The sequence below is a fragment of the Bos indicus genome, chromosome 6, assembly GCF_029378745.1.
Source record: "Bos indicus isolate NIAB-ARS_2022 breed Sahiwal x Tharparkar chromosome 6, NIAB-ARS_B.indTharparkar_mat_pri_1.0, whole genome shotgun sequence".
Taxonomy (NCBI): Eukaryota; Metazoa; Chordata; class Mammalia; order Artiodactyla; family Bovidae; genus Bos; species Bos indicus.
Window position 1 is genome coordinate 105,731,098 of NC_091765.1, and position 15,935 is coordinate 105,747,032.

At 46.3% G+C, this 15,935-nt stretch overlaps 1 protein-coding gene across 4 annotated transcripts in view; it reads right to left on the bottom strand.

The window, feature by feature from the left end:
* SLC2A9 (solute carrier family 2 member 9) overlaps positions 1-15,935 on the bottom strand; it is a 242,496-nt gene that overhangs the window by 77,396 nt on the left and 149,165 nt on the right. For all 4 annotated transcript variants that reach the window (XM_070791806.1, XM_070791804.1, XM_070791803.1 and 1 more), the window contains 2 exons: positions 5,437-5,538; positions 1,819-1,894 (listed from right to left, as the gene is read on the bottom strand). In XM_070791806.1, coding sequence (XP_070647907.1) covers positions 1,819-1,894; positions 5,437-5,538 — 178 coding nt within the window. The remainder of the gene's footprint in view (positions 1-1,818; positions 1,895-5,436; positions 5,539-15,935) is intronic.

The following is a 15,935-nucleotide window of genomic DNA, read 5'->3' on the forward strand; positions in this document are numbered from 1 at the left end:
AGATCCCGTGGAGAAGGAAATGGCAACCCAGTCCAGTACTCTTGCCTGGAAAAGTCCATGAACTGAGGAGCCTGATAGGCTACAGTCCACGGGGTTGCAAAGAGTCGGACACGACTGAGCGACTGCACTTTCATTTTCTTCACTTTCATGTGTGTGTGTACACTCTGTGTATGCACGTGTGTATGCGTGTGTGTGTGTACTTATTTGTTTGTGTACATGTGTGTTGATTTTAGATTAAGTGGTCAGGACAGGCCTCACTGGGCAGGTGACACAGCCTGGGTGAGATGGTCACACTAGTCTATGAGCCCCATGAGAGCAAAGACTGCCCTTTGGGTTTCCTCCCCACGGTCCCCTGGCCTTGCATGGAGCCACCAGCTGCCCACCTCCAGGGGCCCTGACGTGACAGCTGCGTGAGGAGTGGGTGGTGTGGAGGCCCTGTGAGATGGAGCATATTCTCCTTGAATCTCCTTTAACTGCTTCTTGGGCTCCTTGTTCGTCCTCTTGTCGTTAGCTTCCCCCTGTCTCCTGGAAGATACCTCCTGTTCCTCCAGCCGTCTCATCACTGCAGCAGCGTGTGCACATGCGCACATGCGTATGTATGTCTGATACTACCCCAGCCCATCATTCCACGGCCCAGCCCACCATCTCACTGCAACCTTCTGTTGTCCCTGGTGGGGATGAACATGACAGGACATGGAACATCAAGGCCCGTGAAAATCAGCGCAAAGGGAGAAAGAGAAGTTCGGGTCCATTTGTTCTGATGGAAATGTTTTCAACAGAGAAACCCAAACAAAGGAGAACCTCAGCAGGGACTTGGGGAGAGAGCTCTGTGATCGTCAGAACTGCCCGGAGACACCTTCCCAGCCCCAGCGTGGTCTCTGACAGGGCCCCTGCAGGACACAGGCCCCCAAGCCAAGCATGGCAGGGGCCCTAGTCTCACCCGCCTGACCATCTGAGGCCCTGGAAGAGCAGAGGACCTGCCCACTAGGGAAACGGCAGAGCTGAGGCTGAAGCTGGGTCCTGGGTAAAGTGGGGCTCAGAACACTCCAGACTGGACACTCATGCAGGGACAGTGACAGGTGGTGGTTAGGACCTAGGGGCTGGGCGATTCCATCACTGCCCGCTCGAGGCAAGCAGCTTCCCTTCTCTTCCTTAAATGAGTTAACGGGCATCAAATGCTTGGCCAAGTACAGCACATAATCAATGGTGAATAAATGGCACCCCACTCCAGTACTCTTGCTTGGAAAATTCCATGGATGGAGGAGCCTGGTGCGCTGCAGTTCATGGGGTCGAGAAGAGTCAGACACGACTGAGTGACTTCACTTTCATTTTTCACTTTCATGCATTGGAGAAGGAAATGGCAACCCACTCCAGTATTCTTGCCTGGAGAATCCTTTGGACGGGAGCCTGGTGGGCTGCTGTCTATGGGGTCTCACAGAGTCGGACACGACTGAAGCGACTTAGCAGACTTAGCAGCAGCATACCTTCCATTTGAAACGGTAGCCTCTCTGTGGGCACAGACTGTAACTTGGGTATCTTTCATTCATCCCAGCTCCCAGCTCTCCCAGTTGTTAAAGGTCGCTATGTTGTAGTATGTTACCATCTACTCATCTTTGAGTGAGGTTGTTACCGACCATCAGTTGGATGGAAACCAAGACAATCACTGCATTTAAATAGGTGGGGACTCTCTATTCCCCCTCCACTCCCAGTGGTTCTTGCCCTTCCTCAGACCACAAGCTTTGCATCCGTACAATGAGAACGCCCTGCCCTGGTGGCATCGTGAATCCCTAGGCTAGCAGGTGAGGAAGAGAGTCTTACCTGGCCCGCTGCAGAAGGCGGCGATGATGGCCAGAATGCACAGGATACTCAGGTAGGGGATCCAGGGTGCATGATCCTGTGAGAGAGCAGTTGGGCAGATGAGGAAGCAGTCATGGGTGGAGGACCTGGGTACCACCCCTGCCCCCAGCTCCTCCTTGATCCATCTGCGAGACCTCAGGTAGGCAGGTCACTTTACATCTCTGAGCCTCAGTTTCAGCATCCATAACGTGGGGATGATGATAACCCCTAAGCCATTCCATCTGTCTACTGTACAGATGTCACAGTGAAGTGGCGTGACGCCTGTGAGCATTTAGCAAAGTCCCAGCATTCGGCTTCCCGGGTGGTGCAGTGTAAAGGATCAGCCAGCCAAAACAGGAGACTCCTGGGCTGGGAAGATATCCTGGAGGAGGGCATGACAGCCCACTCCAGTATTCTTGCCTGGGAAATCCCATGGATAGAGGAGCCTGGTGGGCTACAGTCTGTGGAGTTGCGAAGAGTCAGACACGACTGAGCAACTGATCATGCACAGCATATGGTAAGTGGTAGAGAAATGAATAACACCATTTGAGGGCTTAATTGGAAGCAGGCAATATGAGAAAATTTTACAGGCAATTTCACTTTAAAAAAATTTTCTCTAAGCCAATCTCTATTAATCATATAAAACACTCTATCTCTCCCTCTGCTGTCCTGACAAGGTGTGAGATGAGTTAACTCATGTCATTAAATATGCTTGGAGGGGCTGTCACTTGTCTGGCGGGTAGGGGTGGTGGCTTCACGCCTGGTGGGAGAGAAGTTTAGGAAATCGCTTCTGCTCTAGCAGACTGGATGGTGATGATGAGAACCTCGTGTCACCAGTGCTGGGACCTGATGAGCGTGGGTGAGCATGTGTGGAGGTGCTGGGGCACCTGGGCCCAGTCTAAGAGAGACTCGGGGAGAGAGGAGTCTGTGCTCACCTTTGAAGGCTGAGCCGAAGTCAGGCAAGAGGAAAAGGAAAGGAAAAGATTTCCAGGAGAGGGTTCCCCATGGGCAAGGGCACAGAGGCACAGGAGAGCCCAGCATTGGCCTCCAGGGTGGAGGGGAGCAGGGAGCGGGGAGAGGGGAGAACAGCCCTTCCATGCCAAGCCAAGCCTACCAGCTCCTGCTGCAGCAGGGTCTAGGGTTGGGAGGAGCCTCATAGCCTCTTGTACTAAATGGGTCTGGTGCCTTGAATCATCCATCCATCCATCCGTCCATCTGTCCATCCATCTATCCATTCATCTGTCTATCTGTCCATCCATCTATTCATCCATCTGTCCATCCATCTATCCACCCATCCATCCATCCACCCACCCATCTGTCCATCCATCCATCCACCCATCCATCCATCTATCCATTATCTGCCCATCCATCCATTCGTCCGTCCATCCATCCATCCACCCGTCCATCCATCCATCCATCCACCCGTTCATCCATCCATCTATCCATCCATCCATCCATCCATCTGTCCATCCATCATCCATCCATCTGTCCATCCATCCATCCATCCATCCATCTGTCCACCCATCCATCCATCCACCCATCTGTCCGTCCATCTGTCCATCCATCCGTCCATCTGTCCATCCAACCATCCATCCATCCATCCATCTGTTTGACAGATTATTCCAAGGTCCTCCCGGGTGCCTTGCTGGGAGGTGGAAATGTAGAAATGATATGGGCATGGTCCTCACCCCCACAACTCACTGTCCATTGGTAGAGAGAGATGGCTCAACAATGAAAGCCAAGGCTGTGTGTAAAGCAGTGTTTTAGGTCTGCCCCTGGGATCCTGGGGAAGACAGAGGAGGCTGCTTCACTCAGACAGGGGAAAGGGAAGGCTTCCTGGAGAAAGCAGGATCCAGGAGGAAGCCAGGGTCTTAGAAAGCAAGGAGCCAGTTGAGCAAGGAGGGCCCTGGGAAGAGGAAAGAGCCAGGCTCTTTTGCAGACAGCTGCTGGGGAGCAGGGCTGGGGTGACAGAGGAGATGAGGGCAGCTGAGCAGGGAAGAGCTCTGAGAGCTCAGGGTGAGGCCCAGAGGGGTTCTCATGCCCCAGATGGCTCTTCCAGACATCTGACTCACTCTCCAGAAAGACTATGACCCAGAACATCTAGCTTGGTTGGTCCGAGGAGCCTGTGAGACTCTGTCCAGAACAACCCTGTCTGGTGGTGGGGAAGGAAGGTCTCTGCCAGCACATGACCCCAAGGAAGAGATTTCCACCTCCTGCGTGGTCAGCATGCCCGGCAGCAACTCCTTTTGGAAGGACAAGCTACTGTCTCTCAGACATGTGCTAAGTCGCTTCAGTAGTATCTGACTCTGTGCAACCCCATGGACTGTAGCCCACCAGGCTCCTCTGTCCATGGGGATTCTCCAGGCAAGAATACTGGAGTGGGTTGCCATGCCCTCCTCCAGGGGATCTTCCTGACCCAGGGATTGAACTCAACGTTTCTTGCATCTCCTGCATTAGCAGGTGGGTTCTTTACCACTAATGCCACCTGGGAAACCCGCCAGCACACTGATGTTGCCTTTTTCTAGACATGTGGGGACATTAAGACCTTTGGCAGGTGACCACCACATGTGATTTCCATTCAGGGATTCACTTTTGAAAATTGCAAATTCTTACTGACCACTGTGACCTCGCCCCACACTTCCCATAGGGCTGAGATGAGCTTGAGGCATGGCGTAAATGCTCAGTGAACACAGGCTGCCCTGAGCAGTGCAAGGGGCAGGAGGAAACCCCAAGATTCTGAGATCCAATCTCAGGTCTGCCCTTGCCCAGCTGTGAAAGCTGGGGCAGCTTCTTCATTGAGATGTATGCTTCAGTTTCCTCATCACCATTAGAGGAAAAGATACCACTTTCATAAGAATTAGCTATGGCTCCATCCATTCCCCCCGCAAACAGGCATTCACTGAGCACTTACTATGCTCTGGGCACTGTTTGCAGCACTTCAAATGCATGTCTTATTTAATCCTCATGCTGCAGGTGAAAGGACGTGCCTGCCCCTTCCCCGGGGAGGTCAGGATGGGCTGGGCATAGGGTAACCATCCCATTTTAGACACGGGGCCCTGAGAAGCAGAGAGGTTAAGTGACTTGCCAAAAGTTTCATGGAGGGTAAGCGGGACATTCAGGATTCCCATCAGGCAGCTGGCTCCAGTGCCCCTGCTGGTACCCACGGGCATCAATGTGGTAATTGCACAGGAGTCTCACAGGGCCATGCCAGCCACCCTGAGTGGGAGCATGAGAGCTGGAGGGGGCATCTTCAGAGACATCTAGTGCAATCTCCTCTATTCCACAGATGGGTAAATTGAGGCTCGAGGGGGACAGATCTTGCCCAAGATTACACAGCTCATTAGTGACTCCCCGACAGGACCAGAAGTCAGGTCTCTTGTTTCCCCCTCCCTGGCCCCCACCCCAGTCCAAGGACCCATTACTAACACCTTTCCCCAAGAGTGCTCAGCAGCTTCAAAGCTGAGATGCCCTTGGGAACTCCACACCACAAGAGTTGCCTATAGACTGCACAGACTTCCCGAGCCAATGGTCCCAGAGCATGAGGCCGAAAGCCATGCCCATCCTGAACTCCCTGGGGAAGGGATAGGCGCATCCTCTCACCTGCAGCATCAGCGTAATGGTGAGGATCCCAAAGAAGAGGGCCATCAGCCCAAAGCCACCGATGAGGAGGGGTCTCCGTCCCATGCGCTCGATGACCAAGCCCTGGGTGAGGGTCGGAGAGAGACAGTCATTAATCTCCTTCTTGCAGCGAGTGAAGGGGACCCGTGCTGCTGGGGAACCACACTGGGATCATGGCTAAAGGATGGCTCTGGCCTGGAGACCCCCGGCTGCTTCCTCCATGGCCACAGCCAGAGAAGGAGGGAGAAGAAAGCCACAATTCATGAGCACCGGCTGTGTGTCCGTACATTCACCTTCCTCCCGATCTTCCTCATCGGGGAGGGTGGGTGTATCCTCAGAAGGGACATAGTTGCCCAGCCCTTCCCCCACCTTGGGAGCCAGTAGGCAGGTGGAAGGCAATTGCTCTCCATTCCCCTTTGCCTCGTTTTGTGGGTGTCCTAGGGGTAGACTCCCAGGGCATGGCGCTGGAGTGGGAGCGGCAGAGAAGTTCCCACCTCCTGCCTGTAATTGGCCTCGAGTCAGTTGATACTTCTGTGTCTTTGTTGCTCCCCTTTCCCCATGGTCATGGGTTAGTGTGGGTGCTTGAAACCGATGCCACTTGTCAAGCACCTGTTATGTGCTGGGCACAGTCTTTCTATGTGTCCATTCATTTAACTGTCACTAAAGGCAATGGCACCCCAGTCCAGTACTCTTGCCTGGAAAATCCCATGGATGGAGGAGCCTGGTAGCCTGCAGTCCATGGGGTCGCTAAGAGTCAGACACGACTGAGCGACTTCACTTTCACTTTCATACATTGGAGAAGGAAAAGGCAACCGATTCCAGTGTTTTTGCCTGGAGAATCCCAGGGATGGGGGAGCCTGGTGGGAGGCCATCTATGGGGTCGCACAGAGTCGGACACGACTGAAGCGACTTAGCAGCAGCAGCAAAGCTTCATAAAGCATTTTGTTACCCTCCTACACTGTTGGCGGGAATGGAAATTGGTGTAGGCACTATGGAAAACAGCATGGACGTTCTTCAAAAGGTTAAAAATAGAGCTACCATATGACCCTGCAATCCCACTCCTGGGCACAAAGCTTTTTGGTTGGTTGTTGTTGTTCTGTCACCAAGTTGTGTCCAACTCTTTGCAACCCCATGGACTGCAGCCCGTGAGGCTTCCCTGTCCTTCACCATCTCCTGGAGTTTGCTTAAGTTGATGATCACTGAGCTGGTGATGCTATCCAACCATCTTATCCTTTACCACCCTCTTCTCCTTTTGTCTTTCCCAGGATCAGAGTTTTTTCTGGTGAGTTGGCTCTTCACATCAGGTGGTTGAAGTACTGGAGCTTCATCTTCAGCATCAGTCCTTCCAATGACGATTCAGGGTTGATTTCCTTTTGGACTGACTGGTTTGATCTCCTTTTTTTTCTGGAGAAAATTCTAATTTGAAAAGATACATGTACCGCAATGTTCATAGTAGTGCTATTTACAATAGCCAAGACAAGGAAGCAGCGTGTCATGTCCATCAACAGATGAATGGATAAAGATGTCAGATACACACACACACACACACACACAGGAATATTATTCAGCCATAAAAAGAATGAAACAATGCCATTTATAATGTCATTTGCAGCAACTTGGATGGACCTAAAGATTATCATACTAAGTGAAGTAAGTCAGAAAAAGAAAGACAAAGATCATGTAACATCGCTTGTCTGTGGAGTCTAAACCATGACATAAATGAACTCAATGAAATAGAGACAGACCCACAGACGTAGGAAACAAACGGACGGTTATCAGAGGGGAAAAGAGGCGGGAGAGAGGTCAATCGGGAGTTTGGGATTCGCAGATACAAACTGCTACACATAAAATAGATAAGCAAAAAGGTCTTGCTATAGAGTACAAGAAGAAAGGTCTGATGCTGTAAAGAGCAATATTGCATAGGAACCTGGAATGTTAGGTCCATGAATCAAGGCAAATTGGAAGTCGTCAAACAAGAGATGACAAGAGTGAACATTGACATTAAATGATAGGAATCAGTGAACTGAAATGGACTGGAATGGGTGAATTTAACTCAGATGACCATTATATCTACTACTGTGGGCAGGAATCCCTTAGAAGAAATGGAGCAGCCATCATGGTCAACAGAAGAGTCCGAAATGCAGTACTTGGATGCAATCTCAAAAACGACAGAATGATCTCTGTTCGTTTCCAAGGCAAACCATTCAATATCACAGTAATCCAAGTCTATGCCCCAACCAGTAAGGCTGAAGAAGCTGAAGTTGAACGGTTCTATGAAGACCTACATGACCTTTTAGAACTAACACCCAAAAAAGATGTCCTTTTCATTATAGGGGACTGGAATGCAAAAATAGGAAGTCAAGAAACACCTGGAGTAACAGGCACATTTGGCCTTGGAATACGGAATGAAGCAGGGAAAGGCTAATAGAGGTCTGTCAAGAAAAGGAGGTCTGCACCGGTCATAGCAAACACCCTCTTCCAACAACACAAGAGAAGACTCTACACATGGACATCACCAGATGGTCAACACCAAAATCAGATTGATTATATTCTTTGCAGCCAAAGATGGAGAAACTCTATACAGTCAGCAAAAACAAGCCTGGGAGCTGACTGTGGCTCAGATCATGAACTCCTTATTGCCAAATTCAGACTTAAATTGAAGAAGGTAGGGAAAACCACTAGACCATTCAGGTATGACCTAAATCAAATCCCCTACGATTATACAGTGAAGTGAGAAATAGATTTAAGGGACTAGATCTGATAGACAGAGTGCCTGATGAACTACGGATGGAGGTTCATGACATTGTACAGGAGACAGGGATCAAGACCATCCCCATGGAAAAGAAATGCAAAAATGCAAAATGGCTGTCTGAAGAGAGCTTACAAATAGCTGTGAAAAGAAGAGAAGTGAAAAGCAAAGGAGAAAAGGAAAGATATAAGCATCTGAATGCAGAGTTCCAAAGAATAGCCAGGAGAGATAAGAAAGCCTTCCTCAGCGATCAATGCAAAGAAATAGAGAAAAGCAACAGAATGGGAAAGACTAGAGATCTCTTCAAGAAAATTAGAGATACCAAGGGAACATTTCATGAAAAGATGGGGTCAATAAGGGACAGAAATGGTATGGACCTAACAGAAGCAGAAGATATTAAGAAGAGATGGCAAAAAATACACAGAAGAACTCTACAAAAGAGAGCTTCATGACCCAGATAATCACGATGGTGTGATCATTCACCTAGAGCCAGACATCCTGGAATGTGAAGTCAAGTGGGCCTTAGAAAGCATCACTATGAACAAAGCTAGTGGAGGTGATGGAATTTCAGTTGAGCTATTTCAAATCCTGAAAGATGATGTTGTGAAAGTGCTACACTCAATATGCCAGTAAATTTGGAAAACTCAGTAGTGGCCACAGGACTGGAAAAAGTCAGTTTTCATTCCAATCACAAAGAAAGGCAATGCCAAAGAATGCTCAAACTACTGCACAATTGCACTTATCTCACTCGCTAGTAAAGTAATGCTCAAAATTCTCCAAGCCAGACTTCAGCAGTACGTGAATCGTGAACTTCCAGATGTTCACGCTAGTTTTAGAAAAGGAAGAGGAACCAGAGATCAAATTGCCAACATCCATGGATAGTGGAAAAAGCAAGAGAGTTCCAGAAAACCATCTATTTCTGCTTTATTGACTATGCCAAAGCCTTTGACTATGTGTATCACAATAAACTGTGGAAAATTCTGAAAGAGATGGGAATACCAGACCACCTGATCTGCCTCTTGAGAAACCTATATGCAGGTCAGGAAGCAACAGTTAGAACTGGACATGGAACAACAGACTGGTTCCAAATAGGAAAAGGAGTATGTCAAGGCTGCATATTGTCACCCTGCTTATTTAAATTCTATGCAGAGTACACCATGAGAAACGCTGGACTGGAAGAAGCACAAGCTGGAATCAAGATTGTCGGGAGAAATATCAATAACCTCAGATATGCAGATGACACCACCCTTATGGCAGAAAGTGAAGAGGAACTCAAAAGCCTCTTGATGAAAGTGAAAGAGGAGAGTGAAAAAGTTGGCTTAAAGGTCAACATTCAGAAAATGAAGATCATGGCATCTGGCCCCATCATTTCATGGGAAATAGATGGGGAAACTGGAAACAGTGTCAGACTTTATATTTCTGGGCTCCAAAATCATGGCAGATGGTGATTGCAGCCATGAAATTCAAAGACGCTTACTCCTTGGAAAGAAAGTTATGACCAACCTAGATAGCATATTAAAAAGCAGAGACATTACTTTGCCAACAAAGGTCTGTCTAGTCAAGGCTATAGTTTTTCCAGTGGTCATGTATGGATGTGAGAGTTGGACTGTGAAGAAAGCCGAGCACTGAAGAATTGATGCTTTTGAACTGTGGTGTTGGAGAAGACTCTTGAGAGTCGCTTGGACTGCAAGGAGGTCCAACCAGTCCATTCTAAGGGAGATCAGTCCTGGGTATTCATTGGAAGGACTGATGCTGAAGCTGAAACTCCAATAGTTTGGCCACCTCATGCAAAGAGTTGACTCACTGGAAAAGACTCTGATGCTGGGATGGATTGGGGGCAGGAGGAGAAGGGGACGACAGAGGATGAGATGGCTGGATGGCATCACTGATTCGATGGACATGAGTTTGAGTGACTCTGGGAGTTGGTGATGGACAGGGAGGCCTGGTGTGCTGCGATTCATGGGGTCGCAAAGAGTCAGACATGACTGAGTGACTGAACTGAACTGACTAATAGAGTACAGGGAACTAGGTTCAATGCCCTGGGATACAACATTATGGGGGAAAAAAAACCATGAAAATGAATTGTGTGTATAACTGAATCACTTTGCTATGCACCAGAAACTAACACAACAGTGTCAATCAACTATACACCAGTTAAAAATTATTTTTAATTTAAAAATTAAAATAGGTTCTATTATTTGTTGGATTTTATAGGTAAAGGAACCGACACAGAGGCTTTGGAAAACTGGTTAAGGTCATGAGGCTGGCAGGAGGCAGAGTGGGCACCGTCTATAATCTTTCCTGGTCCATAAGACATTAATATTTTCCCCAGCAGAATAGACAAAGCTCCACTTGGTAAGAGCACATGGATGCACCTGGATGCTCAGCACCTTCCTCCCTGTACCCTGACTCTCCTCCTCTCTTGAAGGCTAGGAGTTTCATCTTTGTTTTCCCAGAACCTAGAAGACCACCCAGTAGGTGTGGAACCAACATTTGCTGATGGAGTGAAGGTTTATCTTTATAAGGCAAGTATGATGGTTCTCATTTCTCAGAGGAGAGGGAGATGAGGATGGTAGGTTTACCCCATGGGAAGTCAGGTCCAGTGAGAGCCATGGAGGAAGCAAAGATTAGTAGTTGCTGGGAAAGTTGTAGAGAGAGAGAAGGGCATGCGTCTAAGTCATCTCTCCTCTCCAAGCTTTTATGAACTGAGTCCATCAAAGGGGAGGACCTGAGAGGGGCTTCCAGGACCAGAGCAACATGGCGGGAAGCTGGGTCCCTGGGAGGTGGGGATGGAGATCGGAGACACCTGGGATTAGAGGTCCAGCGAGATTATGGAATTTGTTAAAAGCCATGCAAAGCTCCTCAGAGATAAGAAAGTGGGGTAAATGCTCTCTCACGCCCAGGGATGTTTGAAAAATAGCTCTGCTCTTTAACTCAGTCATTCACCTTTTGGATATTTATCCTAAGGAAATAGACATTTGGTCAAAACTTTCTGAACAAAGATCTTCTTCATAGTGTTGTTTATGTGCTCAGTGGCTCCAGTCATGTCTGACTCTTCGCTGTAGTCCGCCAGGCTTCTCTGTCCATGGGGTTCTTCAGGCAAGAATACTGGAGCCGGGTGGCCATTCCCTTCTCCAGGGGCTCTCCAGGAACCGAACCCATGTCTCTTATGTCTCCTGCACTGGCAGGCATGTTCTTAAGGAAAAAGAAATCTAGAGGTCTATCAACAACTGAATTAGTTAAATAAATATTGGAACATCCCCATGGTAATTGTGTAGAGATTCACATATTTTCAAAGAATTTAAAATAACAGAAAAATCTTCAGGATATACTTTTAAGTGAAAAGAGTAGGGCATAAAGCTATAGAGACATCGACAGTTTTGTAAATTTTAGCTATATGAAACTAATACATTCTGGAAAAATAGATGCTAAAATAGTTTGTAATGGCAAACTGTGGTTGGGGGAATAATGTGTGATTGTGATTTTACTTATTATTTTTCTGTCTTTTCTAAGTTTTCTGCAATGAGCTTTTTAAATGTGCAGCTGTGTATTTTTACTTACTCTAGTTTGTTTTACTTTTTCTACTTCATATGCAGTGCTCCCATTACATTTAGTTTATGTTTTCCAATTTCTCCATCTCTCTTTTTTTTTTGGATGTTCTTTCTCAAGCCTTTATCAAGTGTAATAGAAAAGCTTATATATATATATATATATAATATGTATAATATATATTTTAGGGAACTCATGAATTTTCACCTAAAAATTTATGACGTGTTGATTTCACTTGTTTGACTTAGTTTGAATAGAATGCTAAATTTCTAGTTTAAAAAATAGATATGCAACAAGCAACAAAGGTTTATTGTATAGCACAGGGAACTATAGTCAGTATCTTATAATAACTTATAATGGAAAATAATTTCAAAAATATTGTATGTGTATGTGTCTAACTGAATCACCTTGCTGTGCACCTGAAACATTGTTAAGTCAACTATACTTCAATGACATATATATATATTAAGGAAAAAAAGAATTTGATTAATTAATGTACTTGTGGCCGTGCTGGGTCTTTGTCGCGCATGGGCTTTCTCTGGTTGTGGGGAGCAGGCGCTAGTCTCTATTGCTTTGCACGGGCTTCTCACGGAGGCGGCTTCTCTTGCTGTAGAGCAGGGGCTCCAGGCACGCAGGCTCCGTAGTTGTGGCGCAAGAGCTTAGTTGCACAGTATCATGTGGAGTCTTCCCAGACCAGGAACTGAACCCACGTCCCTTGCCTTGGCAGGCAGATTCTTAAGCACTGGACCACCAGGGAAGTCCTACAGTGATCTTTTCTAAGTTAAAAAAGGATGAAAAGACTTAACTAACACGTGAAGATGCAAACCCCTACTCCCTGAGTCACCAATCCAGTCTTGACTCTTTCCCAAGCGCCCGTGATTTTCAATACCTGCGCTGGGAAATTTTCATCACCCTGTACAGTGTGTTTCTGCTACAATCTAAGGATGTCATAATCGTTCTTATGCTCAATGGGGTCAAACCCAAAGTTACAGCTGGCACTGGAAATGCAGGCTGCTCATAACTGGACGATCTGTGGGCTTCACCTCATAAGCATCTTAGAGGATTCAGTTAGTGTAGCCAGAGACAGAGTGCAGAAGTGACTAGAGCCGTTACCATGACAACCGTCACAGTCATTGGGAGACACTGAGGTTGCTACACTGAGATTGATACATTGTCACACCTGAACCTGTTACTGACTTCAGTGCTGTTGGATGTTTTCCATTATTTGTATTTTTTATTTTAGCTTCTTTAAAGGCACAATCATCGATTTCAGAGTCAGCAAGTGTGCCCCAAGCACAAACCAGCTGAGACCCACTCTCATACCATCATGCCAACATTCAAGTGCTTTCGGGGGATCTGGCTGCTTCTTTTCACTAAAGTGTCTGCAAGAACCAGGAACCTGAGCCAAAGTAAAGCTGGGAACATCATCTTTGATTTGGAAACAGTTTGTAGAAGATGCCAAGGAAATGTCTGTGAAACAAAGAAAAGATGGAAACCCTCTCCATCCTAGTGGGAAACAGGGTCAGTCTCCAGGGCTCTCTTCCTCCTTCTTTAAATAGCACCGAAGTGCATCCTGTCAAAAGGGATTAGACTAAACATGGCATTTCCACTCAACATGGAAATCATTAGTGAAGACATGAACTCAAGGTGAACAGCAGCCTCTGAAGGCTACTGGTGTCAGCCAGGGATGAACTGTTAGCCTCCTGATGCTTTAAAGACAGTCCCTCTGGGGACTCCTGAGCCAGGGTAATTCATCTATTCAGCAGCCATTTACCTTCACCTGCTGCCCACTACACAGTCCTAGGATCAGTGGTGGAATAAAAACGGTAAAAACTTTTTTTCTTGTTAGATTGATATGTAGTTAGATTCAATAAAATGTACCTGTTTTAAATGTGCAGTTTGGTAAGTTTTGCGAGACTTACACACTCATAAAGCACTGACCACACCAAGATATGGAACATTTCTGTCATTTCAAAGTTCACTGGCCCCAAGCAACCGCTGATAGCTTCCCACCAGTATAGATTAGATTAGTCCAGATGAGATGATATTTCCATACTGGTCATCAACATGCTTTTGGGATTCATCTGTGTTGTATACATCTGTAACTTATTCCTGTTTAGTGTTCAGTAGTATTCCATTGAGTGGATATAACACAATTTGTTTCTTCATTCATTAGTTGACAGACATTTGGGCTGTTTCCAGTTTGGGCTCTTATGAATAAAACTGTTATGAAGATCAGTGTTCAAGTCTCTGTGTATATGTGTGCTTTGATTTCTCTTGGGTAAATATTTATGAGAAAATGGCTAGGTTGTATGAGTAAAACTTGACAAGAAACCACCAAACTGTTTTCCATTTTAAAGTCCCTCCAGCAGTATACTAAAGTCCCAGTTACTCCAAATCTTCATCACCATTTGGTACTCTTCATCATTTTAACTTTAGTCATCCTTATGGTGAGTTATGTCCCATTATGGGTTTTAGCTTTAATTGCCCTGATAACTATTGGTGTTGAGCAAATTTTCATCTGTTCATGGTGGTTTTTGATATTTTCTTTCATAAAGTGTCTATTCAGTTTTCTGATCTTCAAGGGGGTTGTTGGTCTTCTTATTGTTGAATCACTGAGAATTCTTCACATACTCTGGATAAAGTTCCATGTGAACTTTGTGAATATTCCCCAGTCTGACTTGCCTTTCCAGTCCATTAACACGCTTTTAAATAGTTACAGCTTTTGCTTTTTAGAAGGACTCATTAATTAGTCAGCCTGCATTAGATCTTGGTTGCAGCACATGGATCTTCATTGCGTCATGCGGGATCTCTCCTTCTGGCACACAGACTCTCTAGTTGTGGCACTCCAGTTCAGTAGCTGTGAGCTTAGAGCCATATGGGATCTTAGTTCCCTGACCAGGGATTGAACTCACATTCCCCTCACTGTAAGGTGGTCTCTCAACCGCTGAAACATCAGGGAAGTCCCCAGCTCTTACTTTTACTTTTGATGAAATCCAACTGGTCAATTAAAAACAAGCTTCATCACCAGAAATTCACATCAGTTCAGTTCACTTCAGTTGTGTCCGACTCAGTGCAACCCCATAGACGGCAGCCCACCAGGCTCCACTGTCCCTGGGATTCTCCAGGCAAGAGCACTGGAGTGGGTTGCCATTTCCTTCTCCAGTGCATGAAAGTGAAAAGTGAAAGTGAAGTCGCTCAGTCTTGTACAACTCTTTGCAACCCCATGGACTGCAGCACGCCAGGCCTCCCTGTCCATCATCAACTCCCAGAGTTTACCCAAACTCATGTCCATTGAGTCAGTGATGCCATCCAATCATCTCATCCTCTGTTGTTCCCTTCTCCTCCTGTCCTCAATCTTTCCCAGCATCAGGGTCTTTTCAAATGAGTCAGCTCTTCGCATCATGTGGCCAAAGTATTGGAGTTTCAGCTTCAACATCAGTCCTTCCAATGAACCAGGACTGATCTCCTTTAGGATGGACTGGTTTGATCTCCTTGCAGCCCAAGGGACTCTCAAGAGTCTTCTCCAACACCACAGTTCAAAAGCATCAATTCTTCGATGTTCAGCTTTCATTGTAGTCCAACCCTCAGATTCATACATGACCACTGGAAAAACCATAGCCTTGATGAGATGGACCTTTGTTGGCAAAGTGTCTCTGTTTTTTAATATGCTGTCTAGGTTGGTCATAACTTTCCTTCCAAGGAGTAACCGTCTTTTAATTTCATGGCTGCAATCACCATCTGCAGTGATTTTGGAGCCCCTCAAAATAATTCACATAATATTGCACAATTATGTTTCAATTTAAAAAATGGTTCATGCTTCTTGTGTCCCATCTAAGAAATCACTGCTTACCTCAAGGTTGCAAAGACTTCCTCCTATGTTCTCTTCTAGATGTCTTATAATTTTAGCTTCTATGTTTCAGTCTATGGTCAATTTTGAGTTAATTTGTGTGCGTACAGCATGAGACAAGAGTTTTTTGTTTTTTTTTTCGATGTGACTACTTTTTATGGCACCATTTCTTAATAAAGACTATCCTTTTGCATTAAGTCACTTTGGCACCTTTTGTATTTCTTACTTTATTCTACGCCATTGATCTGCAGCTATCCTTATTGTCAACACCATGCTACCTTGATTATGGTCTAGGGAACACCATTACAGCACTTACTATACACGAGACATAGT